Source organism: Podarcis liolepis, assembly GCF_965112155.1.
Source record: "Podarcis liolepis genome assembly, chromosome: 2".
Taxonomy (NCBI): Eukaryota; Metazoa; Chordata; class Lepidosauria; order Squamata; family Lacertidae; genus Podarcis; species Podarcis liolepis.
In genome coordinates, this window is record NC_139555.1 from 74193192 (window position 1) to 74220589 (window position 27398).

A 27398-nucleotide genomic window follows, 5' to 3' on the forward strand; every position below is an offset into this window, starting at 1 on the left:
AATTGTTAAAACCAGATTAGGAAAAATACAGAAGGGTCTGTGTCTATTATTATCTTACTTTGAGGTTATGTGTGGCTGCCTTTTCTCCATAATGCGGCTGCCAGGGAGCTATTTTGTGAGATATATGCATGTATAATCAGTTGGGAGGCTGTAGCACAAACACATGGGTGTTGTCCACAAGTCACATGCTTCCTGCAGGGAACTCTGGTCCAACACTGGTGTACAGACAGGACATGTGCCTGCAGCATAAAGTATGGAGCTCCCTTAGGTAAGTCAAAAATTGGCATACTTAAGTTTATTCATGTTATTGTGTTTGAAGAAATGGGCATCCATCTGCTGAAGCAAAGACCACTCTCCTGATGCTTTTGGTCCAAAATCTTCTATCATCACCATCAAGCAAATGACTTATTTCCCCAAGCCTTACATAGACAATCGATTAACTTGTGCTCAGGTTACTTACGAACTGGCTCTCTGTAACATACTTCTCCTAGACGTCCAGCTAAAATAATCAAGAAAGAAAAATGGTGTCACATTCCACTATCAAACATTTCTCAGTCACATGGCATATGAGAGCTCTATAAAAAAGGGGAAAATGTATTTCACAACTCACCCATCCAACTGTCTAGAATGGTGGAAAATATTTTCTTCTTGCTGCTATCCTCCAGTTCAGTGAAAGATAGATAGTTGAAATGGCGGGTGAGGCGTGGGCTGATTGCATTTCTTCCTCCACCCGGCGGTCCCATGGCACCAACAAAGTTAATATCTACTAATTTCTTAAAGGTACCTGACAAAACATTCCACAGAAAAATGAGAGAAGGTATGAATGCCAAGACTCCAGTGGGGGGAAAGCTGTATGTGCACCAGAGGCAGGTTATTTTAGAACTAGCCTGGCTGGCCTGGAACAGAAAGTATTTGTGTAAAGAATAATTAGGTAAATTAAGTAAAGAAAGTATGTCATACCAATTTGTTTCCTATCGTACCAGCCATTATGATCCATCCATTGCCGAAGAAGCTCAATAGGTGGCTGGGCACCATAGGTCTCTAGCGCGGGCATGTTCAGGTCATCAATGAAAAATATGAAGTATCTGCCAAGTGGAGGGCCAAAAACTCCCTTGCGCCTATACAGAACCAGACAAGAATAAAAACTACATCACAGTGGAACACATGATGAAAATACTGCAGTCAAGGTACAATTTGGAAAAAGGCTGCTGAAGAGACTATACATTTAACATGATGAGCCTGTCGATTAGTTGGTGAATCCATGTATAATCCGTTAATGCTGACAGGAAAAGTATTAATCTCTCAAGTGTAGAATATGCTCCTCAGTGCTGATCTTGACTCTTGCATATCAAGATCAGCAAACAGAGACCTCTTGGTAGTTCCATCACCTTCAGATGTTTGTGACGCTGGAGCCCAGGAAAGGGGGCATTGTTTATGGCAGCCCTAATTCCCTCCTGGCACCTACATTATTGATGCTTGCAATATATAATTTTAGGATTCACCCTATTCCTAGAACTGTAATTTTTTTTTAAACTGTTGTTAATATTGGATTTTTTAATTACTGTAACCTGCCCAGGAACCTTATGGTGAAGGGTGGGCAAGACATTGTAACAGCAACAGCAATCATAGCAAAAAGAAACTGTATGTATGTTGCTGTATGTATACCATGTATACACATACCTCCCCACTATGATTCAGTTGGTTAGAGCATAGTGCTGACAACACCAAGGCCACAGGTTCAATCCCTGTTTTGGACAGCTGCATATTCCTGCATAGATGATCCTCCGGGTCCCTTCCAACTCTACAATTCTATGAATTATTTCCATGAATACTACCTCCGCTATGAGAAGCAATGTGCATCTGAATGCCAGTTTCTAGGTACCACACGTTTGGAGAGTGCTGTTGCACCCAGCTCCTACTTGAAGGCTTCCCATAGGCATATGGTTGGCCACCTTGATAGGAGGATGATGGACTAGACTGGCCTTTGCTCTGAGCCAGTGGGGCTTCTCATCTTGTGCTCTTATGAACTTCTGCTAAAGGCCACTAGATAATCAATGTTGAATAACATAAATAAAACACAGTATGGCCGCAAATCTGAATAGATATGAATAAAACCTCCAAGTTCAAGGGGCGACTCAATGAACGACCCAGAGTTTTCCATTCAGGGTATGTGATTGTTTACTAATGGTAATATCAAAATATCCAGTGACTCAGAAATAAGTAAGAATCCCCAGGGCCAGAGCATTCAATCAGCGTTTATCCAATGCCTGTTTGCCCACTGAACTGACCCTACGGGAGTGTTGATGTTTCTGCTATTGCTCCCAGGATGGGGAAATAGCTATACTTTGATTATATAAGTTATGTAAAATCATTTACATTTTTATGCTTAAATTTCTTTAGCAAATTTGGACAGGATTGCTAATAAATGCTAAAAAAGCAAATAAAATAAATATGAACAAAGTGGTATATCAGCAGCAGAAATATTGCAACAAAGAATTTTGCCTTTTATCCAGTTTGCTGTCAATGAGATCTTGAGTCTGGTTGGCTGAGGTTCGAGCAGAGAACATAAGAAAATGGCTGATAAATTCTAGTGGCAGGTTCTTCAGAAGCTCATCTGCTATTGTGAGGGTCTTTCCAGTTCCTGTGGGTCCAATACAAAGAATCTACAATTTGGAAGAGAGAAAAACTGTCACTATTGGGGGATGTGTGCAGACAGTAATCACACCTTCACAGACTCATTTGCCAATTAGTAGTGTTTTTGACAGTCCATTGTGACTCTATAGTGCTTTTAAAACTGTGTCTTTGAGATTCCTTTGTTTATTGCTGCAGTAGAACCGTCCTCAAAAATTGCTGGAGGTTTCACTGAATGACTTAACAGCCTTTTTTTGTTCTGCAAATCGAAGCAGAACAAAATCAAATATACTAACTCATATTTTAATAACATTCTTCTGCATAGTGATCATTGTAAAAAACAGCACTTTGTGGAAACTATGGACCCTAGGCTAAGCTGTTTAGAGGTCTGCATAAACATTAAGTAGATTATACCAAAGGCATATTATGAAGAGCAGAGGCCCTAGACCAGGACCTTGTTGACTGTTTAATAATCCAGCCTTAGTCAGAAAAACTAATAATCAAGTACAGGGCCATGTACTGATATTTTCTTCCACAATCTTTTCATGAGACTGCCTGAATAAAGCTGAATGGCATTTGAGAACCTCTTCTGTAGTAGATCAAACTAATAAATGAATGAATGAATGAATGAATGCAGAAGCGGAGGCAAATAAAGTCTACTGAGTAATCATTTGGAGGGACATTTTGAGCAAAGTACTAATGCTGGCTTGACTGAGCAACAGAATATTTGCCTTTCTACAATGCTAACTTAACTCCACTTGAAATTCAGGAAACTTACTGGTTTGTGGTTTGTGAGCAAGAGCTCCAGCAGAAAAGCCATCTGGACAGTGTTCATTGTGGGAACAATAATGTCACAAAAGCTGGTATCAGGCACCATGGTAAATGATGAAGAGAAATCCATCCAGTTCTCCCAGCACACCTAAGAGACACAGGTACATTTGATGGGAAGGACAGATGGAGGCTTAAAACATCCTGTAATTAGTTTCTTAAATACATCCGAGCCAATACAGAAACTGAATACAGGATTAAGTTTGCAAAGAACCTCAGCAGTAGAATCTTGGGGAAATTTACAGTGATGTTCCAGAGATTCCAGTAAGTCTACTTCCCTTTACCAGTCCAATCTTAACCATGACAAAGTCTCATTGAAACTACATCTGGGATTATCCCCTCCCCCAACCACCATTTTCCTAAATGCCGAAAGAGAGTTAGGAACAGAGGCAGGCGAGGATTTCAATGCTGAGGGGTAGGAGTTGCTTAAAGGTGATTACTCTGGTGGCAATGGCACAAGGACTTTTCTCTTTACTTTAAAAATGATGCTCAGAATTATTTAATACTGTTTCACTGCTGTTACAATACAAAATGTGCAAGATTGTATTATATTTATTCTGTTCTTGCATTAAAATTAAGATTCTTTTGTACGGTGAAGTCAATGATTAAAACAAAACTTAATAATGTATCAATATTTAATAATGTTACTATGCTTGATGTGTATGCTGTGCTGTATGGTTATAAAATTAATAGAAATTAAAAAGTAGAAATGATGCTAGTGTTGTGACAAGATGCATTTAGTTGGGGTGGGGGAGAGGACAAGAAAAAGAGTAGGTTACCCTTAAGCCCTTATCCCCCTCTAAATTATCTAAATCATTTTGCAACCCTCTCCCCACAAACAGTCAGAATGCCCTCTCTCATTTACCTCCTGCAAAAGAAAAAAGGGGCGGGAAGGAAAAATAACACTAGCTCCATCCTTAGAGCATGAAACTCTTAATCTCAGGGTTGTGGGTTTGAGCCCCATGTTGGGGCAAAATATTCCTGCATTGCAGGGGGGTGGACTAGATCAGTGTTTCCCAACCTTGGGTCTCCAGCTGTTTTTGGACTACAGTTCCCATCATCCCTGACCACTGGTCTTGCTAGCTAGGGATGATGGGAGTTGTAGTCCAAAAACAGCTGGAGACCCAAGGTTGGGAAACACTGGACTAGATGACCCTTGTGGTCCCTTCCAACTCTACAGTTCTATGATTCTATAGAGTGAGGAGGGCTGCAGGCCCAAGAAGGTTAGTCCTGGTCCTGCCAATGTCCTTGGTGGCCACACCCCTCCAACATCTGTACATTTGGCTACTGTGTACATCTATGCATGCACTGATGTAACAGATAAAGCTCCCTCATTCAAGTGGGGGATGCCGACCGGGTCAAAGTTTAGCTCATGTGGCCCCTCCTGCATGTTTTCAAGGGGTGGGGTATCTGAATCCCCCGATGAGAACTCATTTACCATGTTAACAAACTCTTCATCTTCTTCTTCCTCAATGCTGCTAATTCCAGCATCGTTCAGTTTATAGTCATAGACCAAGCCGTTTTCTGGGAACAATAATTCAATCTGTGGGAAGAAAACAGGCAGTGAACATCACCGCTAGCTTTACTTCAGAAGAGACTAATATAAAGAATGTAGTGTGTGGAAACAACTTCAGAGTGATTCCATCCTGTTTATTTAGTTAAAGTTGCTATATTTTCCTGTACCTCCCAAAATAATGATTCAGAAGCAAGACAGGCAGTGTTAATCTGTGAGACAGCAGAAACAAGGAACTCACATAAATTCTGGAAATACAGGAGCCCCATAGCTGCCTTTAGGAGCAGATGCCATTTCCATCAACTTGCCTTCTCATCTGCCATCTTGTTCCTTAACCAAACACTGAAGGCCACTCGGCTTTGGGCATCCCCAGTCGCACCCACACTCCAGAGCAAAGCAAATATGAACCACGGTTCAATCAGTTCACCAATACGGGCTGTTTTCTCTGGAGGGATTCTTTTCATTCCCTGAAGATTCAATTAGCAGTACAAACGAAGCAGAACAAGTTAATTAGCGACAAAGTAAAACCTTAGATTATCTGCAAAATCTCTCTAAATTCCCTACATGTATTTTGGAGGCCTTTTCTGAAAGTAGCTCCAGTCTCTATGGACAAAGAAATCTATTGTAACCCAGTTGGTGCATGAAGTCCCTGATGAACAAATTCATTCCAACTGTCACAGCATTAACCCCAAAGTGGTTTAGCATCTAGGTTTTACTTATCAGACCCTATCAAAGAGATATTCACAAATGATAACACAGTAAACAATATCAAAGCTTAAGTACATTTCTGTCTGCTAATTCCTCTGTTTGTTATCAATAAATGTAGAACTTATTTCCGCGTCCATCTGTTCAATTGGACCCAGTTGTCCATTCTCCTTTAGCCTGGTAGGACCCTGAGCATCAACAGCTACACCAGCCCTACCTCAACGGGAATGAAGGGTTGAAAGAAACAGTCCAACAACTTGAGAAGACTCATTGTCAGGTTAGCATCTGTAGAGGCAATTATTTCCTTCACTGAACTTCGGACAAATCTGATAGAGTCCTGAAAGGGTTCAGAAGATCAAGAGTTAAATGTTGTTGTTGTTATGCTTTTCCGGCCTTTTTTCCTCTGATGGGACTCAAGGCAGCTTACAAATAAAAACTAGAATCAATAAAAACACAGAAAACCAATAATTAAAACTCAGCGAAGTTGTGTGCACAGAATGAGGTCCATTCACACAATGGGACTCTCCTCCCCCAGAATGTTCCCTGCACCCCTAATTCTGCTCTGGAGGGTTGGGAGAAAACCCACACAGGTTTACATGAAGACAGCGCTGAAAGTCTTATTGCACAAGTGGACATTTTTCCATGAACGTATATGCCCCACTTAGTTCTATACTGAATTTCTCCCATTCTGCAAGGGCACACTTGATATGGCAAGGCTGGGGATTCAAAACTATATGTACTTCTGAGGCAACACCATATAGGAAGGAAAAGCACCAGAGAAACTTTAGTTTGGCCATTGAGCGAAGACTGTTATTAGTCTTAACCTGTTGATTGTTAATATGGAGGAAAAAGTGACCAGGAGACATGAAAATGAGCTAACCAGCCAATGCCATTTTAACAAATCACTTCACAAAGTAATGAAAGCAAGGGCCACAAAAACCTAAAGTGAGAAAATGCCATTAAAAAAACAAATCACCATGAACACACAACTATAAAATCTTAAAAGCAATCCGGTTGCTAAACTTGGAAGCAAAAGAGACAGGGTTCAATTCACAGAGAACTTTCCCACTGCAAGCCAAATAACAATAAATTGGCATTTTGGAAGATTATAGCTCTTGTACCGCACAGGTGAAGTTCCTGTCATCTAATAAACTGTGTTCACCAGCTGCCCCAAAACTAATAAAGGCAAACTTGATAGGTTCATATCCCCTTGTTTGGCTAAAGGCTAGGCTGACTTACAGATTCTACACTGAATCAAAATATAGGAATATTGTAATGGTTCACCTCTAGGAATCTGCTGAAAAGCGAGTTAAGGGCTTCAGTGAATGGCTTCATAATGTCTGGGATTCTCTTCATCCAGCACTCAGTGAAGGGCTGTAATCCCAAAATGCTGGGTTCCAGGTATACCATGCCACACCGGGAAACAGTGGCAGGGGAAGCAACAGCTAAATCTTGCACTTCAAACATCATAGTCATTGCCTGGAAATGAGAGGAAAGGAGCAAAACTGTTTCCCACAGCTTTTCACAAAAGGTACATAGTGTGGAGAGGATCCTAAAACTCCAATCCTTCATTAAGTGGGATTATGTATTAGTGAAATCACAGCGCTGGTCAGGTGTATCCAGCATAAATACTAGAATTGTGTTCCAAATACAGTGGTGCCTCGCTAGACGAAAAGAATCCGTTCGGTGATTCTCTTCGTCTAGCGGTTTTTTCGTCTTGCGAAGCAAGCCCATTGACGGATTAGCGGATTAGCGCTATTAGCGGCTTTTAGCGGCTTATCTGCTGATCGGATCAGCTGATAAGCGGCTTAGCGGCTTAGAAAAAGGGGGGGGGGAAACCAGCAGGAACTCGCAAGACATTGTCGTCTTGCGAAACAAGCCCATAGGGAATTCGTTTTGCGAAGCACCTCCAAAACGGAAAACTCTTTCGTCTAGCGAGTTTTCCATCTTGCGAGGCATTTGTCTTGCGGGGCACCACTGTACAGTAATTTGGGCCTGCTAAAATCAAATGTCTACATTTCAACCAAATATTCCTCTTTCTCAGAGAAAAGCAGACTATACATTTACAAATGATTGTGTGTGTAGATACCAGGAAACGAAAAGGAGGAAAGAGAAAGATACCTCTGTTAGTTTAATGATTTCACCAGAGCTAAGACACAACTTCTTGTTATCATCCAGCACAGTGTTCATATTTTCAATCCAAACAGCATCAACTGGACCATCAAACATGTACCATTTCTTGTTTTGATCAGTAGCTATGGCTCCCACTCGGATAAGAGCAGGAAGAATCCCATCAGTCCTATGAGGTGGGGAGGAGATATACAGGAGTCAACCAAATAGTTGCACACTTCCATCTAGCAATGCCCAGTACAATTTATGACAGCATCACATCTGTGAACCCAAACTTCTCTCTCCACATCACATATGCAGGCTTCTGCTGTTTTGAAGATCAATAAAGCAGAATCTGCCTTTTTTTAAAAAAAGTTTCCTATTTGATTATTTTGATCAGAGCAAATGAAGTGTCAATGCATGTAATTATTCATTGCCAGAAATGCAAAGGCATCAATTGCTTCTGGGTGTAGCTCAAATGTTTTATCTGTGGAGGCAGTCCAACATTTTATCTTTATCAATCAATAATAGTTGTTATCAGTGTAAAACTGCTATAATTATTGCTCATTTTTGTTTATCCATACACTTAGTATATGCATGGTCTTCTTTTTACAAGATCAAAAGAAAATAAAACCCTCAGAGGCCCAGCTGGAAAGAACACTGAGCAAAAACAGTATTGTAAATAAGTCACCACACTTAACCGTAATATGCTATGGAAACAGGTTTCATAAATATGCACTTCAGCCCAAGTCTGCAGAGCATTTACTTGGCATACACACATACAGTATTGATGTATGTACTTGACATAGCAAACAGAAAAACAGTATTATAGTGGAGTTTTTCCATGGGCTGTGTTTTTATGGCCATCTCTATTACTTCACTCCTGAAGATGGATATGTGATTGTAGTGATCCACAGAACCAGTCTCCATCAGTTCATCTCTAAACCTTTTACCCAGAGTGTGGTGAGATGGCCAAGTTTAAGGGAAGGGAAGAAAAATCTCCTTAAATAGTTCTGCCTTCCTTGTGTAGAGGCCATCAGAATAAAAATGACAACTCCAATGATTAATGAATGAGAGGACACATTTGCAGATGAAGATGCATGTTTAGTGTCCAGTTCTCATCAGCTTTTAATGCCTTGAATATCTCTTTCATGTTACTTACACAGGCTCATCAGCAAAAACCCAGTGTAGAAAGCTAAAAAAAAAGTGCATGAGCCAGCCAGTTATCCATTTAGTGTTATGGATTTTCTTAGGCCATAGAAAAGTACAATCAAAACATATGGGCATTAGTTAAAGTTATGCCTAACAAAAGAGGAGCTTTCTTAAATTTCAGTTTATAGAGAGCTTATAATTCCTAAAAAAGGGACACGAGCAGACCAGAAGCCATCTAGGACAGATAAGGACAGTTTTTATCTTTTACCATTCATGAGTCAACAAGTCAAACTCTCCATACAGCTGGCCCATTGTAATAGATTTGGGATTCAATATAAAATAATTGACGGCTTCATAGTTTCCACCACTGACTGAAGGCCGACCTTTCAAAGATGTCATTGCAGCTGCCAAAACTTTGTAACACTGAAGACAGAAAGAGTGCAAGGGAATAAAACATCATGGCATCTATTTGAAGGCTGAAAAGAAAGACAATTCAGACTCACCATGAATCTACAATAATGAAGAATGCAAAGTAGTAACAAAGGACTTTGCCCAAGGGTTTGACATGATTAAGAAAAGAGGATTATAAAAGACAAGCACTGATCACAAAAACAGAGGAGGGAATGGCCTTCATTCTTTTGGAAAGTTGATGCAATATCTGCAAACATCGCACTGCAGAAATCCCAGCAAAGCTGTGCAGGCTCAAAGTCACCCATGCTTGCCTTAATGAGGCTCTTCCAGAGTACACATAAGATCAGTATATCAGTTTTAATCCTAGTGTTCTTATTTCAAAGCTCTTCTATGCAGGCTGCTACTGTACTTGGCAAGAAGGGATTTTTCTGTCTCAGAACAGTATCTCGAACCACATTAAGCCAAGCACAAAGGCTGGAAATGCTCCTCCTATGGTGTAAGTGCTGGACAAACCATCTTAGTGCTATTTCCCTTTCATCTGTTGACAGCAACACCAGGCATCTCTGGCAGTTCTTACCTTAGTTTTTCCTGAGCCTGTGGGCCCCACCAGCATGAGACCATGACGTACCACAGTAGTTTCATATAGCTGGATGCACTTCATCACAAACCCTGGAAGAAAAAGATCCAGAATGGGAATGCCTCACAGTTGCTTTCACAGGCCTGCAGGTCTATGGATACGAAACTGTGTGGATGCTCTAAGCCCCCAAAGCACCATTGAAGGCACACACCAGTTTGTTCCTTAGCTATCTTGAGAAAGATGTCAGCACAGCCTACAATGCTACTCTTACTCACTCAATCCTTTCATAGCTATCACACATTTTAGAATCCAGAGAGTGATATAGTATACATGTAAATAAAAGCACATTTTCACTTACGGCACACCAACTTTGTAATTCTCTCCCTTCTTGGCATTAGGTGAAAAACCATTTTATCTGCCTGGTATTTTAGACTGAACTTGGAATTATTATTTGATCTAATTTTAATGTTCTAAAGCTTTGTTCATTTTTATTATTGTTATTTTAAATATTCTTTGCTCCAGGAGCTCTTTTAGGTTAAAGCATGTAGCAGAATGAAAAATAATAATAAATATTAAATATACACTAAGTTCCAGGCTACAGGGAACCAGACAGAGGGCCTTCTCGGTAGTGGCGCCCGCCCTGTGGAACGCCCTCCCATCAGATGTCAAAGAGATAAATAATTACCTGATATTCAGAAGACATCTTAAGGCAGCCCTGTTCAGGGAAATTTTTAATATGTAACGCTGTACTGTTTTTAACACTGATTGGGAGCCGCCCAGAGTGGCTGGGGAGGCCCAGCCAGATGGGCGGGGTATAAATAAATTATTATTATTATTATTATTATTATTATTATTATTCCAAGTTTACCGTCCTACTTAGATTGTACAGTATTCTGCCAGAGTGTTAGAAAACAGTAAAAACACACACACCAAAAAATCTAGATAACAAATGCAATCGGGAACAAAATGAGCATAGATTTGGGGTTTGTACTTTTCCTGGTAAGAATTTAAAATGTTAAGTGGTATACAGATGCTTTAAAAATAAACAAATGACATTTTCCTCGCTGCTGTGAATATTTTGCTTTAAGATTTTTTGGGCCTGATCTACTTAATTTCCATTTTTAATGCTCTGAGAACAACATCAGAGCAGAGGTTAAAAATGAATGGAAAGACAGATTTATTTATTGAGGCTGCAATCCTATATCCACTTACCGTATTTTTTGCACTATAACACTCACTTTTTTCCTCCTAGAAATAAGGGGAAATGTCTGTGCGTGTTATGGAGGAAATGCCTACGGGTGGCATGCCTACGGATTTTCCTCCTCTTAAAAGCTACGTGCGTGTTATGGTCGGGTGCGTGTTATAGAGCGAAAAATACGGTACTTTGGAGTAAGCTCCACTGAACCCAGTGGGACTTAATTCTGAACAGACAAGTAAAGCATTGCTCTGTTATTTAATTATGGCATTTGTATCCTGCCTTTCTTCCACACAACTTGAGGTGAAGAACATGGGGTTCCCAGATAGGTTCCATCCAGGCACTTAAAAACCCATCCTCATATAATGATCTGTGCACTACGATTGCTGAAGAACAAATTATAATCCACTGCTGTGGTGCCAAAGTTCACAAGAGACTAATATATAGTTTTAAGAAAACTCCACAGAAGCAGTGTGTTACTTTTTCACTTACCATCAACATCTTTCAAGTTGTCTTTAAGACAGTATCTGTGAATTGCTTCCTCCAGGATGCCATAGTCAATAGGTTCCTCTTTGATCTTGGGAAACAGATCAGAAATTATACCATTGAAAAGCTTCAGGTCATCCTGCAGGAATTTAGGAACATTGACATCCTTGATGGCCCTTAGGCAAATCAGCTCCTGCAAGCAAGAAAAGTATATTAGTAAAGATTCTTCCTCTTTTCTTGGATCTCCATGCCCAGCCTTTAATTGCCACACTCTGAAATCTTGATTATTCTACAGAGCTACTAATCTTTGTACTTTGACAGACAGATGATTGCAATTAGGACTGTTCTTTTCAATTGTGTTTACTTTTCTTGTTCCAGACATCTTCAGCTAAGATGAAAAAATGTGGTGGCGGTGGTGGTGGAGTTTCACTGAGGTTGCTGAAAGAATGTTATCAACAATCTTAATTTTGTAATGAAAAAATCAAAATAAGCTAAATAAAATTTACAAGATCGAGCCCCAAATGGAATTGTTGCACATTTTAATGTACAAATCTTTGTAGATTAGGTACAGACAGAGCAGAACAAAATTTTAAACAAAGTTTAGTCTTTGCACAGCCTTCACCAACATGATGTTCTATGCCCCTGCTGGGAAGTTATTCCCAACACTCTGCCCCACCAGATGAGCAACACATGTCCAGAATGTAACCAGAAAAGTGGCTCTTAACTATTCTAGTCATCCTCATGCAACACTGCATATGGAGCCATTTGAAGTGGGACTACTTGAACTTGCCTCGTCCATTGTTGGATTTTCTCTTTTGAGATTGCCAGCCGCTGAAATGACTGTCTTCACAGCTCTCATTCCAAAGTCATAGTGATCCTGCAGCAGAGATATGGGAAATGACAATAGTGGAAATAGGAACTGAAATGGAATGGCAAGCATCTAATCAGTTAGACAAGAGAAGGGAACAATCTGCCAATCTCCTTCTCTACTTGCAGCCCAGCCTCTTTCCTAAGAAAACAAAAAGAGGGAGAATCTTTACATAGCTAGGCCTAGGCTTAAATACTTTCATTCTGAACAAAGGTAAAAGACAAAGAGTAGAGAGGCAGAGAGTACTGTTATGAAGAAGGGTATTCGATACTGCAGCAATCCTTTTTAGTTCTTCTGTCCTCATAAAGCAATTCCTTGGTAACAACTGAAAACGAAACCAGGGCATGAGCAATAACATTGGTATGATTGCACAAAAACTTGAGCTAAGGAGGATCAAAATGGATAAAGGACAGCCACGGAGATAGCAATGAAAGCGAGAAGAGAATATGGTGCTCCAAGATATCAGAATCAGCAACAATTCTGAGCTACAGGATGTACTCTAATGGAACTTTAAAGATTCCTCCTACACTAGGAAGGCTGGATGGCTCAAAAATACTGACCTGGGAACTGAGTTGTTCAGAAGACAATTTAAAGGTGGTAGTGATCTTCTTTGCCAGAACTTTGGCTTCATTGAAGCCAAATGAATACAGAGAAATCTCAGCAATCATAGAGTAATCTGGAACCATCATAGCCACAGGACGAAAAAGAGCCTGGAAGGCATACAGTCACCATGAAGGGGGAAGGCTCCACATATATTCACTCTTTGCAATCTGTGCTTATGGATGGTAAGCAAATTAAAAGCAATCTGCACAAAAGAGGTTATCAACCCAAGTGGCAGCAACCTTTATAACTGCACACAGAAGACAGAATTTATGAAATTTGCCAGTTGCAGCTGAGATCTTTTTTAATGTTTGAGATTTCTGAGGAGGCATTTCCAACTATTTGGGGGATAATATAACACCTTATTGCATAATCAGACTTAGTAGCATTCAAAAACAGTCTCCCTTGCCAACGTGAATTTAAGTGATTTTCCTAACTTTGTGGGAGTGGAATGAAATCTCTTTCACCAAATTTACCTATGCTTTGAAATTGGAAGAGATTTTCTCCCTTCAAAGCAATACATTCTAGGGGTTGGGATACTCCCATCCCATTTATGCCTACAAATAAAGGATGGATTCCTTTATATATGACGGAATATATCAGATATTCCTCTCCAATGTCAGACACAGAGCTCCAACATCAGAGAGGGAGTTCTGATGTCAGCTCCTGCCCCCCCCCCCAACACCAAAGCCACTAACACCCTGGTCCAACCAGTGTTTGAGATGCAATGTCAGTATAGACAAAATGGGGATATATTGGGAGACATTAAGAGGTGTGCCTGAGGAAGACCAGGAAACAGCTGGGATTTGAAGGATCCAACTCTCTCCTGGTCCCCTGATACACCCCCAAACTGGGGACAAATTTAGACATACCTCTAAGCATGACTCAATCTCTCCCTCCACTATCTTGCTCCATTTGAGAGGGAAAATGTACAGAAGGTGGGAATTAAATCTGGAAATAGACAAAGGACTGCAAGATTGCTCCTCTGCCTCATTTCTGGCCTGGCCTGGCAGCTTGACCCCAGCAGACCTCTGGATGTGGTCATTGAACTGCCTTTTGTTCCTGCCCCTTCCCCTAACCTTAGAACTGCATCCTAAGATAGTCAGAACGTAGATGTCATCTTATAGCATTATAGTTAAGTAAGAGACAGTTGTTCATATTTGCACTGAGTGTGGCCAAGTCCAGCAGTGTTTAGTTACCTTTAAGTTATCTGGTAGCTCAGTGCGTCCGGCATAGCCAGGGTTCATTGTGATGAAGACCGCACAAGATGGAACCAGTGCAATTTCAGCTCCTTCAAACATGAAGCGATCCACCTAGACCCAGTAAAACATTATCATAGTGAGTGACTTGCTGGTAAGCAAATATCCTCAATTCCAGATGGAACAAAATCCTTTTTGTGTCAAAACAGATAAATCTAACCCTACAAATCCTTTTTTTTTAAATGATATTTATTCGGAATTTAAAGTTACATTAAAAAAAAAGCAAAGCAAGAAAAAAGAGATTAAACAATACAAATCAATAAAAAGAGAATAAAAAGTACAATACAATACACTAAAATAAAAAACAAGAGCAAAAGAATAAATTTAAAAACAAATCCAATATTCCCATATCCTTATCTTCATTAACTTATTTCATCGACCTCCTCACACCTCCCTTTTTTGTATTCTAATTATTAATTATCTCAGCAAATCCTTTCCATCATTCACTGTATTCTGTCCTTTAGTTGTCCTAATTTATTTTAGCCTTATCTTACCATAAAAAAACAAAAAACCCTCGAACTTAAAAACTTATTTATACATAACTCCTTATAACATTTCTACTAAAGCCTAATAGTTTCATTCCAAGATTTTCCTAACAGTCATTAATTTTGCAATATTTCCCTAAATGAATTTTTAAACTTTCTGCCAATCTTCATCCACCGTCTCTTCTTCCTGGTCTCGGGTTCTGTCAGTCCTTTCTGTCTGTTCCATCTAGTCCATCAACCCCACGTCACTCCGGATCCCCGTAGCCGGGTTTCCCCGCGAGTAGGGGAGGCGCAAAAGGTGCCAGCCGAATCCCAGGTCCACAGGCTTCTACCGCCTGTGGTTTTAATGGGTCTCCGCTTCGCCGTGGCGGTCCAGACCCTGATTTTCACGGAGCGGATTCCTCCAGATCAGAGGAAATCCGCCATTGCCGGTGGCGCTAACCCGGAAGTCATCTAACCCTACAAATCCAGTCAAATGTCCTCACTGGGCTGGTCCAAAGATGCATACTACTCACTCATCGGCTTGCAGCTAGGACCAGTGTGCTGGTCCAGGGGGTAAGGTACCGTGAGTGTAGCAGAGTCCACACGAAGAGAGGCGAGGTCCGATGCAGAGAGCCGGGCGGGGAACAGGAACGCTGGAACAGAAGGCCGAGCAGGGAACAGGAGTACCGGGTAGTCAGGAACAGGAAGCCGAGCAGGGAACAGGAGTACCGAATAGTCAGGAACAGGAGGCCGAGCAAGGATCAGGAACACAGGAAGGTCCGAAGCCAACAACGACGTTGCTCCCGCAACCTGGGGCCGGGCTGGCTGGGCTTTTATCCTCTTCTAAGGCCAGGGGCGGTCCCGGTCCCCAGGAGCCCCGCCTCCTCTGGCCTTAAGGCGAGCACTCCTCCTGGGGGCAACCAGTTCCCTTCGCCTCTCTGCCCTAAGCCTCTGCAGATCAGGAGAGGCCGAAGGGTTACTGGGCCCTGGAGGAGGCTCACCTGTGGCCACTGAGTCATCAAGTCCCTCTGGGGCCAGAAGGGCTTCACCTGGGGCCAGCTCCTGATGCACTGCCACAGATGCAGGCTCTTCAGCATCTAGGCCTTGCCCCAGTTCAGCCGGCCCTGGAGGCGGGGACTCCTGTGCAGGCTGGGATTCCTCTGTTTCATCCTCCGAATCGGAATCCCAGGCCATCACACCATCCCCCCTCCCAGGCCCCCCCCTCAACCGAGGGTCCGGACCCGGCTTGCCGGGGTACGTCGCATGGAACTCTCGGAGGCAGGCAGGTGCGTGGACGTTGGCCGCTGGTTCCCAGGAACGGTCCTCCGGTCCGTACCCCTTCCAGTCAATGAGATACTGCAGCTTTCCCCTGCGGTATCGGGAGTCCAGGATGCGTTCCACCTCGTACTCAGGCTCTCCCCGAACCAACACTGGCTGCGGTCGGGGACGGTTCGGGTGGAACTCGTCGGGTGGGGCCACCGGACTCAAAAGGGACCTGTGGAAGACCGGGTGAACCTTCAGGGTTGCGGGTAACCGGAGACGGAATGCCACAGGAGAGACTTGGTCTACGATAGGGAACGGGCCGGTGAAGCGGGCGTCCAACTTCCGCGAAGGTCGAGAGGGGTGGAGGTGGCGAGTGGAGAGCCAAACCAGGTCACCGACGCGAAGTTCCGGCCCCACCTGGCGGTGGCGGTCGGCCTGGGCTTTGTACGCTTCCTTGGCCTGGTGCAGCTGCTCCACCAAAAGCTGTTGCTGGGACTGGAGCTCTTGAAGCCACTCCGTCACCGCCGGGACCGCGGATGCCGGCAGCACCTCTGGAAACAGCCGTGGATGATAACCATAACTGGCCTGGAACGGGGTCTGCTGGGTGGACGCATTCACCGCGTTGTTATAGGCGAACTCCGCCAATGCCAGGTGGTCGACCCAGTCATCCTGCTGGTAGCTGCAGTAACACCGGAGGTACTGCTCCAGCACCGCGTTCGCCCGTTCCGTCTGGCCGTCGGTCTGTGGGTGGTAGGCTGACGAGAGGCAGACCTCTGTCCCGAGGGTCTGGTGTAATGCTCGCCAGAACCGGGATGTGAACTGAACGCCCCGGTCGGACACCACGCGCTCAGGTAGTCCATGCAGGCGGAAGACATGCTGAAGGTACAGCTGAGCAGTTTCCTTGGCTGTGGGTACAGATGGACAGGGAGCGCAGTGCACCATCTTGGTGAAATGGTCGGAGAAAACCAGAAGGCAGGTACAGCCACGAGACGAGGGTAAGTCCACTACAAAGTCCAACGAAACTGTGTGCCAAGGGTGCGGTGGAACTGGCAATGGCTGAAGTAGGCTGGGGGGTCGCCCAGTAGGTCCCTTGGCGCGCCGGCAGACATCACAACCAGCAACGTAGCGAGCCACGTCAGCCTTCAGGCGGGGCCACCAAAACTCACGACTGACCAGATGGGTGGTCCGATACCGTCCAAAGTGCCCCGCTGCTGGGGCATCATGGGCCATCCGGAGAACCTCCAGCCGCAGTGGCCCTGGCGGGATGTACAGACGACCGTGGTGCAGCAGGAGGCCCTGATGCAGGACCAGCCCCGGATAGTGTGGGCTGGACCCTTCAGCCAGCTCCCGGAGTCGTTCCTGGGCCCAAGCGTCGACCCGCTGCTGTTCCCGCACCCGAACCTGCAGTGGCTGCGCCTCCTGGGTGGCCAGGAATGCAGCCGGAGGTAGGATCGTGGTGGGTTCTGCTTGCTGTACCGTGTCTGCGTTGTCTTCAGGTTTCCGGGACAGGGCATCCGCCTTCTGATTCTGAGAGCTAGGGATGTAGCGGATCCGAAACTGGAACCGGGAAAAGAACAACGCCCACCGGATCTGTCTTTGGTTCAGCTTGCGGGTGGTCTGGAGGTACTCCAGGTTCCGGTGGTCGGTTCTCACCTCCACCGGATGTCGTGCCCCCTCAAGATGGTGGCGCCAGACCTCAAAGGCTACCTTGATGGCCAGTAGTTCCCGCTCCCACACAGTATAGTTACGCTCCGCTGGTAGGAGCTGGCGGGAATAGAAGGCACAGGGTAAGAGTGGCGCTTCAGGACCAATCTGTTGAGACAAGACGGCACCGAGAGCCGTACTGGAGGCGTCGGTCTCCACCACAAAGGGTCGAGAGGGGTCAGGATGTTGTAAGATTGGTGCCCTCTGGAAACAGGCCTTCAACCCCTGAAACGCCTCCTCTGCCTCCTTGTCCCAGGAAAACGGCGTCTTTGGGCGCAGTAGCCGGGTCAACGGGGTGGTGCGATGAGCATAATCAGCGATGAAGGTCCGGTAGTAATTGGCGAACCCCAGGAAACGTTGTAGGTCCTTGCGGTTCCGGGGTGCCGCCCATTCTTGAACCGCTGTCACCTTCCCCGGGTCCATTTGCACCCCATCCGGAGAGAGCCGGTGACCGAGGAAGTCCACAGTCCACTGATGGAACTCGCACTTGCTGAGCTTTGCGTACAAACGGTGCTCACGCAAGCGCTGCAGCACGGTCCGGACATGTCCCTCATGGCGAGCCGGGTCACGGGAGTAAATCAGTATGTCATCCAAATACACCACCACGTACTTGTCTAACAAGTCCTGAAACACGTGGTTGATGTAGCGTTGGAACACAGCAGGCGCGTTGCACAACCCGAAAGGCATAACCAAATATTCGAACTGCCCGTACCGGGTCCCAAACGCTGTCTTCCACTCATCCCCGGCTCGGATCCGAATCAAGTTGTAGGCCCCCCGGAGGTCCAGCTTGGTGAACACCTGTGCCCCTTGCACCCGCTCCAGCAGCTCCGAGATAAGGGGCAAGGGGTACCGGTCTGGGACGGTAATTTTGTTCAGGGCTCGGTAATCATGGCAAGGGCGGAGTTCCCCACATTTCTTCTTAACGAAAAGCACTGGTGCCGCGGTAGGCGAGGTGGAAGGCCTAATGAACCCACGCTCCAGGTTCTTGCGCAAGAAGTCCTGCAAAGCCTCGCGCTCTGGCTCTGTTAGAGAATATAAGCGACTCACTGGTAAAGGCGCTCCGGGTTGGAGGTCTATGCCGCAGTCAAAAGGCCGATGCGGCGGCAGCTGGTCTGCCCCCCGTTCCTCGAACACGTCCTGGTAGTCCTGATACACGGCTGGGAGCGTGGGTGCTGCCTCCTCTGAGGGCGCGGCCGCCAGCGTCCCGGATTGAGCATGGGAACATGGGTCTGGGAAGTGCACGGTCCGTTTGACCCAGTCAATCTGAACGTTGTGGGCTTCCTGCCAGTCCATCCCGAGCACCAGGGGGAAGCGGGGCATAGAGGCAATGTCCAAAGTTCGCAACTCCCGGTGCTGCTGGAAACACAGGACCAGGGGCTGGGTCTCCTGAGTAACGGCACCTGAACACAGAAGTCGTCCGTCAATCGCTTCCACCTGGACCGGTACTGGCTTGTTCCGAAGTGGCACCTGATGATGGGCGGCAAAAGCAGCGTCCATATAAGAGCGGGTTGCCCCTGAATCTACCAAAGCATGGGTGAGGATCCAGGGCCCACCTGGAGGGTATAAACGTACCGAAACCATAAGATGTTGCAAGTCTATTGGTGCAGGCCCATTCTGCGCGGTTTGGGACCCCCGGTAGCTAGGGCCATCAGCTACTGGGGTTGGCGGTTTCTCAGGGCAAGACCGAGCGAAGTGTCCACTTCCGCCACAGTAAAGACAGAGATTTCCCTCCCGACGCCGCGCCTTCTCTGCGGGGGAAAGGCGTGGCCGCACTGCCCCGAGCTGCATAGGCTCCTCCGTTAAATCAGTTGTGACCGTGGGGCTGCCGGAAAAAGCTGGTGCCGTGAACTGGAAGTGTCGGCGACCCCGGGCCTGACGACGATCCTCCAACCGGTCGTCTATTTGTAGACTCCGTTGAATGAGAGTGTCTAGCGTGGTGGGGCGTTCCATTGTGGCCAACTGGTCCAGTACCTCGTCCGAAAGCCCTTCGAGATACTGGTCCCGCAGTGCCGAATCATTCCAGGTCAAGTCCTGTGCCAACAGCCGAAACTCCGTGGTATATGCGGCCACCGTGGACTTGCCCTGTTTCAGACGCCGAATCGCCCGGTTGGCTTGACTCCCTTTCTGGGGGTTGCCGAACGCGGCCTCCAAACGATTGCAAAACCCCGTATAGTCTGCCAGCAAGGGGGAGTCTTGCCTGAGTAGCGGCAACGCCCACTTGGCCGCCTGGTCCTTTAACAAACTAATCAAAAAGTGCACCTTGGTGCGGTCGTCAGGAAAGTTCCGGGCTCGCCCCTGAATATACAGCTTGGCCTGGGCCAGGAACATGGGAAAGCTGGCCGGGGCTCCATCAAATTTCTCAGGCAAAGCCACTGGGTACTTGCCAGGAGCCGGGGCGTCGGCCCCAGGAGCCGGTAGGGCTTCCAAGCGTTGCTGAAGTGCCACAACCGCGTCACTGAGCTGCTGCACGGTGTGAGTCAAGGCCTGGTTCTCCTGGGCCAAAGCCACCAGTGTAGCCGCCTGGTCAGCCATGGCCTCTGGCTCTTCCCGAACGCACCCCTACGAAGGGGGAGTGCGGGTGTGGCGGGAGCAAACTGTGCTGGTCCCGGGGGTAAGGTACCGTGAGTGTAGCAGAGTCCACACGAAGAGAGGCGAGGTCCGATGCAGAGAGCCGGGCGGGGAACAGGAACGCTGGAACAGAAGGCCGAGCAGGGAACAGGAGTACCGGGTAGTCAGGAACAGGAAGCCGAGCAGGGAACAGGAGTACCGAATAGTCAGGAACAGGAGGCCGAGCAAGGATCAGGAACACAGGAAGGTCCGAAGCCAACAACGACGTTGCTCCCGCAACCTGGGGCCGGGCTGGCTGGGCTTTTATCCTCTTCTAAGGCCAGGGGCGGTCCCGGTCCCCAGGAGCCCCGCCTCCTCTGGCCTTAAGGCGAGCACTCCTCCTGGGGGCAACCAGTTCCCTTCGCCTCTCTGCCCTAAGCCTCTGCAGATCAGGAGAGGCCGAAGGGTTACTGGGCCCTGGAGGAGGCTCACCTGTGGCCACTGAGTCATCAAGTCCCTCTGGGGCCAGAAGGGCTTCACCTGGGGCCAGCTCCTGATGCACTGCCACAGATGCAGGCTCTTCAGCATCTAGGCCTTGCCCCAGTTCAGCCGGCCCTGGGGGCGGGGACTCCTGTGCAGGCTGGGATTCCTCTGTTTCATCCTCCGAATCGGAATCCCAGGCCATCACAACCAGATTTGTTTAGAATTCAGTTGGACACACAATGACATCCCTCCCTTAGATTTGCACTTCCCTGAACTTGGCTCATCCTAAGGCATGGTTGCTCATTCTACCCTGCAGTGGCTTTGGCTGCATTTGCATCCACTGCATCTCTTCTAGAGGTGTGTCAGGTGGCAACTTGGGCTACTCCAAATTCTTTCACAGAGAGTTATAAGATGGACTTGCATGCTTCCTTGGAGGATGCATTTGGAAGGCATATCCTCCAGAAATTAATTCCTCATCATTAATTTGCCAGCTCCCACCCTAGGATTACTAGGGGTAACTTTGGAGCATGTCATTTGCTGGTGTTCTGGTGCCTATGGTATTGACCTGAAAGGTGTTTCTAAGGAGGCACTAGGACATCACCAAGGCCCACCCTTCACTGGCATCGTTTACATTTCTTATTTTATGGATGGCTACTTCTGGTGTCTGGAGTCTGTCATGCCATTAGTTTCTTTCTAGGATGACTGTTATATGGTCTGGCTGGAAGGGCAAACTATCACTCCAGGGGAGGGGCAGCACAAAAGCCTTTAGGAGTAATGACTTTTTTTCTGCCTTCGAGTCTTTGTAACTGGTTAGCTATGCCTCTCTGACTATAAAGTGAATAAATAAATAAATAAATAAATAAACAAAAGAAATACAGTAGAACCCACCAGTGGGTTCCATGTTGGAGAGCCTCTACAATTGTCTTGAGGCTTGTCATATGTTCACCTACTTAAACAACAAATTTCTACTTGAACAGCAAAGAAAACAAACACTGGATAATGTTTTTGTACCAACATATTTGAGGCAGAACTAGAACACCAGCACAGAGATACCTACTCTGTAGCCCACAATCTGAAGAGAACAGCTTACATAACAAGCACCAGAGAATGCAAGTAACGACCCTTCTGAATGTATTGAAACCAGCCAATTAACTTTGAAAAGAAGTTTCTTCAGCTAGGTGAAAACTATTCAAACCTCTGTGTAGTAGCAGGGTTTTGCCATGCTATGAAAACCTGTGCAGCGCCCAAAACTCCTACACCAAACTGCCAGTTAAGTGGCAGAAGGGACTAACGGGAGCCTTGAAAGCTTCTTTTCTCTTAATTAGGGAAGCTGAATTTTCCAGTTCAATATTCTATTAGAAAAATATTCATATTAAAAAAGGTCTCCAAAGGACTACCTGTCAAAGAAAGTAATAAAAGTAAAATCATCTGACATTTAAAATATGCATTCTATTAAATGATTATGGTACTGCCAATATAAAGGAGGAGAACCCCCTAAATCTGCCAATACGTAGGCAGGAAAAACAACAAGCTTTAAATAGCATCTCAGAAATCACTCAAACCCCCACAAAAAAACAGCCCACTGAGGAGAAAAACTTCAGGAGACAACCAAGAACCACATACACAAGGGAAAAACAACCAAATTATATGCACAAACAAACAATTAAAGGTCAGAAGAGCACCAGCTTGGTCTGCTTCAAGCAAGGGCAGAAAAAATGAAGTGTCACTCTAGAGGAGGGGCAACACGGAAGCCTTTAGGAGTGGTGGCATTTTTTTCTGCCTTCAATGAAGTGGAGCATAATGATATCCCACTCGGTGATGTCCTAGTACCTACTGGAGAAATAAAAGTGTGGTTCAGGAAGCCAAATTCCTTCACTCTTCACTTCCTTAACTTACCCTCTGCTGTTGAGCTTTCTGAATTGTTGTGATTTGCTGGGCAACTACAGACAACACTTCAATGTCAATGCGGTTGAACTCATCGAAGCAAGCCCAGGCTCCAGAACTGAGCATATAAGGAGAAGACAGTATCAGGAACCCAATAGTTACTAGCAAAAAATCAGTTGGTCTTAAAAGGCCTGAAGAGATTATGCCAATCTAGACAGCACTGGGGTGGGAAGGTGGGCTGGCAGTGAGGTTGGGGCTGCTACTACCCCAATGCCTTCCACGCAAGCTGCAGAGATGCTGGTGTTGGGAGAATAGCTCTGTCTCACCATGCTGGCTGTTACTGGTGGCAAGTTAATCTATGCAAATTGCCTACCATTTAATACCAACCTTCATGTGCAACTATTTTAAATGTCCTCTTTGGGACAGTCACAGTATGTTAATTGAGCCCAGCTTCCAAAGGTGACTGGACTTTAAACTATGTAAGTTAGCACAATCTAAATGTTTATTGGGTTCTCTTTTACTCTATCAAACCAAATATAGTAATACATCTCTACAGAATGCTCAAACAGGCAATATATAGAGATTGCTAGTAGGGAAATAATCACTAGGCTAGCTACTTGTTCTGGGTTCTCATAGACTCACCTCTGCTTGGATGTATTGGATGCGACAATATTCTGATTCATGTATTGTCCACCAAACCAATAATTTTGTGGCCGTCTTATGATCCACCCCCCTGTGTAGCAAATTCATATATGGCATTGTTTTGTAATACCTGGCTAGTCCTTTCAGGAATTTCCCCATTGCCATGAAATCAAGCTGATCAGAGCAATTAAACACAACCGTCTGGATAGCTAAAGCTTTCCCCAGATCTTTAGTCGTCTCTGTTTTGCCTGTTCCAGCTGGTCCTGCAGGAGCGCCCCCGAATTTCAAGTGCAATGCTCCAGTAAGTGTCAAGTAGCATCTATCAGAAAGAATCAAATAATTTTAAGGCTGGAAGGGTTCATCTAGTCAAATGCCACACAATGAAAAAAATATTATTCATTTATAAACATTACCAAGTAGCTCATTATGTTAATATGTTAAGAAGAATGCAGTTTATTATCAAATCATAGTATACTGTGAGGGAAGATCAGAACACTATGAAAGGGGTGGGCTCACCTTTTTCAGGCAAACCCTCTGGGGCCTACATCTCATGGTGGGCATGCCCAAAGTATAAAAGTGGATGTGACTAATTTTTTAAAAAAACAACAACAAAAGGACAAATTTTGGGGATCTTGAGAGAATCACAAAACATTTTGAAAACATAGAAGAGGATCCATGGGAGTGGTCAGTATTTTCTTTAATGTAATATTTAAAAAAATTAATGGGTGAATTTGGGGGAGCCTTTTGGCTCATGATTTGTCTCCTCCAGACAAACTATGAGCTGTAAACCAAGAACACATATTGGTTACAGGTCTTTGCTTGCCTGGAGAGAAACAAACCATAGCTCTGAGTTCATATGACAAGCTAAGGCAAACCATGACTTTGCCAGAGTAGCAGAGTCACAGTGAGATTGGAGAAGGAGCAAAGCAGTCACAATCTCCTCCTTCTCCTCCTGGAAGCCTGTGCATTCGTGCTAAGGCACGATCTGGTTTAGTGCTAAATGCAAACTGAGCCACAGACAGCTTTTTAAAACTAACAAACCAAAACTGTAATGAAGAGCAATCTTGTACAGTTTTTTGGCTATGTTGTAAACCAGCCCAATTCAAATGTGTCTTGGGTGTGTGTGTGAAATGTCCTGAAATAAATTGTGACATATGTGTGGTATGTCAGAAGAATGTAATTTATCTGCTTCTCTAAGTTTTGTTTTAAAAACCACATAGGGCCGCAACACTTTAACACTGACTAGGGTTAAAAAGTACACACCCTTTTAAAGATTCAGTTGGCTTTCTTAGGATTGATTGATTGATTGATTGATTGCTGCAGGTGCTTTTGGTCTACAGAAAACTGTGGGTTGTTTACAACTAGCTTTTATCCAGAGCAGACCTATATAAATTAATGACCATGACTAACTTAGGTTCATAAATTTCAATGAGTCTATTCTAAATAAAAGTTACAGTACTTGAATACAATCCTGTATATAGCCAGTGGCTGAAAACTGGGAAGATTGTTTACCACCAAGAAGGTGACAGTAAACTAGATGGTCTGCATCCTAAGTCTACTTCTCTGTATGTTCTGCAATAAAAGGTATACCCGGGGTGGATTTCAATACTTCAAAATGACATGCTGCAAGAAAAATATTTTTAAAGGGACTCCCTAGGTTTTCTGATCTAAATATGCTTTATGACCTTAATATGATGATCAATAATAGCTAGAACAAGTGAGCTCTGGTTGAAACCTCCTGAGAACAATTATATTAGCACTTCAACACATTCATTTGCTATCCCATCCCTTGCTCTGCTAAAGCATCAATAATCAATAATGGTACTCAAAAGGAATAAGAATTTTTAAAAAGAAGACATAGATCATATGTTATTATTCTCAGAGAGCTGCTTTAACCATACTGTTTAATGATGAATAACCATCATTCAATATTATCCATGGAGGACCACTTGATTAAACTGCTTCTGTTACCATTATTGAGAACTGAACGGCTATATCCTTGCTCAGCCTGCAGAAATGCAATCCATCTTCCATGCATGCAACCGATTACAGTGGTACCTCGGTTTACGAACTTAATCCGTTCTGGAAGTCTGTTCTTAAACCGAAACCATTCTTAAACCAAGACGCGCTTTCCCTAATGAGGCCTCCCGCTGCCAGTGCCCTTCCACCGTTTGGATTCCGTTCTTAGACCGAGGTAAAGTTCGCAAACCGGGACACTACTTCCAGTTTTGCGGAGTTCATCAACTGAATCGTTTGTAAACAGGACTGTTCTTAAACAGAGGTACCACTGTACTACATTGTCAACTTTTTTTAAAAGAAACAACCACCAACCACACACATACATGCATTGGTCAACTAAATAAAAAGCTTTTTAAAAGAAAGTTATGCACTTTAAACATAGATTCTCTAAGACACATGTGGAATCTGTTCCTAAACACTTCACCATATTTGACATATGCAGACACAAGAGCTGTGTGGATAATATAGATTCTATGTCACCATAGGTCAAGCAGATACACCCCATGTAGTTTTTGCTGCACAGTCTGTGCCAGAAATACATGCGAAAGTGATTATTGCTCACCCAGACTCCTACCTAGGCCCAGTTTCCCACTGAGTTCATATGTATCTGGTTTTTAGGAGCTTCCATGCTTGGTCTTGGGCTTTGTCTGAGCATACTCTTGCTGCCTGGCCCTGCTTGGAGTACTGCAATGTACTCTATGTGGGACTACCTTTGAAGATGACTCAGAAACTACAATTAATCCACAATGCAGATGCTACACTGGCAGAGTTGACCCTTGATTCAGCTCTCAAAGAGTGATTTATTCATTCAAAATTATGGAGACAAGTTGTTGTTTTTTAGTCTAATAAGTTATGATACCTGTCAGTGAGAGGTGTAATCACCAGGCGCCCACTGTTGCCCAAGTATTCATAGCCATAGATAAATTCAGCGTTCACTGCCCGGATATACAAATCATCTCTTGTCCAGTAGTACCTAATGTTAAAGAAAAGTTAAATGCAAAATGATATAGAAAGAGAACTGCAAGAGCTAACAAAGGGTTTCTTATACCATCAGTTTAAACACTGCAGTCCTGTTTATTTGGTTGTATTTTGTTCACGCTAAACAATGCATATTATTTTATAACGTTGCATGTTCCACCTGCATATTATTGAAAAAGCTCTGGAGCTGACTGCCGCTTCACAGGTAAGAGTCACCTTCTGTTGTGTGGGCAGGGCGGTCCCTCCCCTTGAGGAGATTTCACCCCTCCCATACCCAAGAATCTCCTGATGCTCTCCTGATGGTCTCTGCTGACTCTCCAGAGAGGAGGCGGCGTGTCCTGCCTATCTACTTATTCTGCCCAGCAACATATCAGAGAGTGTGTGAGAGAGAGTCAGTCAGTCAGTGTATCGGAGAAAGTGAGAGTGTTAGCGATTCTAGAGATAGGATTGCTGCTAAGTGCAGCTGCAGACTCTCAGTGTAGCATTGATTTATGCTTAGAATATTCAGCTCTGTATATAGTTTTGTATCATAGTTGTAGTTACAGAATAAAAGGAAGATATTCTACAGAGCTGCTCTCCGAGTGGTTTATACTCTGCAAGACTCTGCAAAACTCTGCTGTGCAACGACTGTATTATTGAGACAGTGAATCCGGTGCTCTCAGCTCTAAGCTGTGAGTCCACAGCACTGTGACCTGTTCCTGTGAGAAAGGAGGTCTCTGGTGGTGCTACCCAGCTCGCCTAGCCCAGTCGGGGTTGAGGTGCATGAGTCCAGTTGGTGCACTGGCTCTAGGGCGATGCTGACACCCCTTACCTGGCCAATCCCCTGGCAACACCTCCCCAGACAGGATTGGGGTAGGCGGAGACCTTCGGTATCCAGCTTGGGCAGGATGAAGCCAGCTTGAACTACCAGGAGCTGCACTGGGATCTGAGGGGCTGCACATGCAAAAGGCGCCCCCCCCCCCATTTTATGTGGGGAGCGGTCATTATTGAAAAACTGGACATTTAATGAGTAATGTTAGTGTATGCAGAAAATAATGTTATCTATGCAGAAAAAACAGTAGATTTAACAGAAATTTC

The 27398-nt window shown here is 44.8% G+C and overlaps 1 protein-coding gene across 1 annotated transcript in view; it reads right to left on the minus strand.

Moving 5' to 3' along the window:
- Nucleotides 1-27398, minus strand: part of DNAH1 (dynein axonemal heavy chain 1) — a gene marked incomplete at its 5' end in the record, with an annotated part of 128528 nt that overhangs the window by 41626 nt on the left and 59504 nt on the right. The window contains 19 exons of the mRNA XM_083488823.1: nt 461-499; nt 611-784; nt 961-1118; nt 2503-2663; nt 3410-3550; nt 4898-5002; nt 5281-5439; nt 5895-6014; nt 6962-7156; nt 7799-7976; nt 9207-9361; nt 9927-10018; nt 11614-11800; nt 12398-12484; nt 13036-13185; nt 14275-14388; nt 22695-22800; nt 23455-23643; nt 26203-26316. Coding sequence (XP_083344949.1) covers nt 461-499; nt 611-784; nt 961-1118; nt 2503-2663; nt 3410-3550; nt 4898-5002; nt 5281-5439; nt 5895-6014; nt 6962-7156; nt 7799-7976; nt 9207-9361; nt 9927-10018; nt 11614-11800; nt 12398-12484; nt 13036-13185; nt 14275-14388; nt 22695-22800; nt 23455-23643; nt 26203-26316 — 2624 coding nt within the window. The remainder of the gene's footprint in view (nt 1-460; nt 500-610; nt 785-960; nt 1119-2502; nt 2664-3409; nt 3551-4897; nt 5003-5280; nt 5440-5894; nt 6015-6961; nt 7157-7798; nt 7977-9206; nt 9362-9926; nt 10019-11613; nt 11801-12397; nt 12485-13035; nt 13186-14274; nt 14389-22694; nt 22801-23454; nt 23644-26202; nt 26317-27398) is intronic.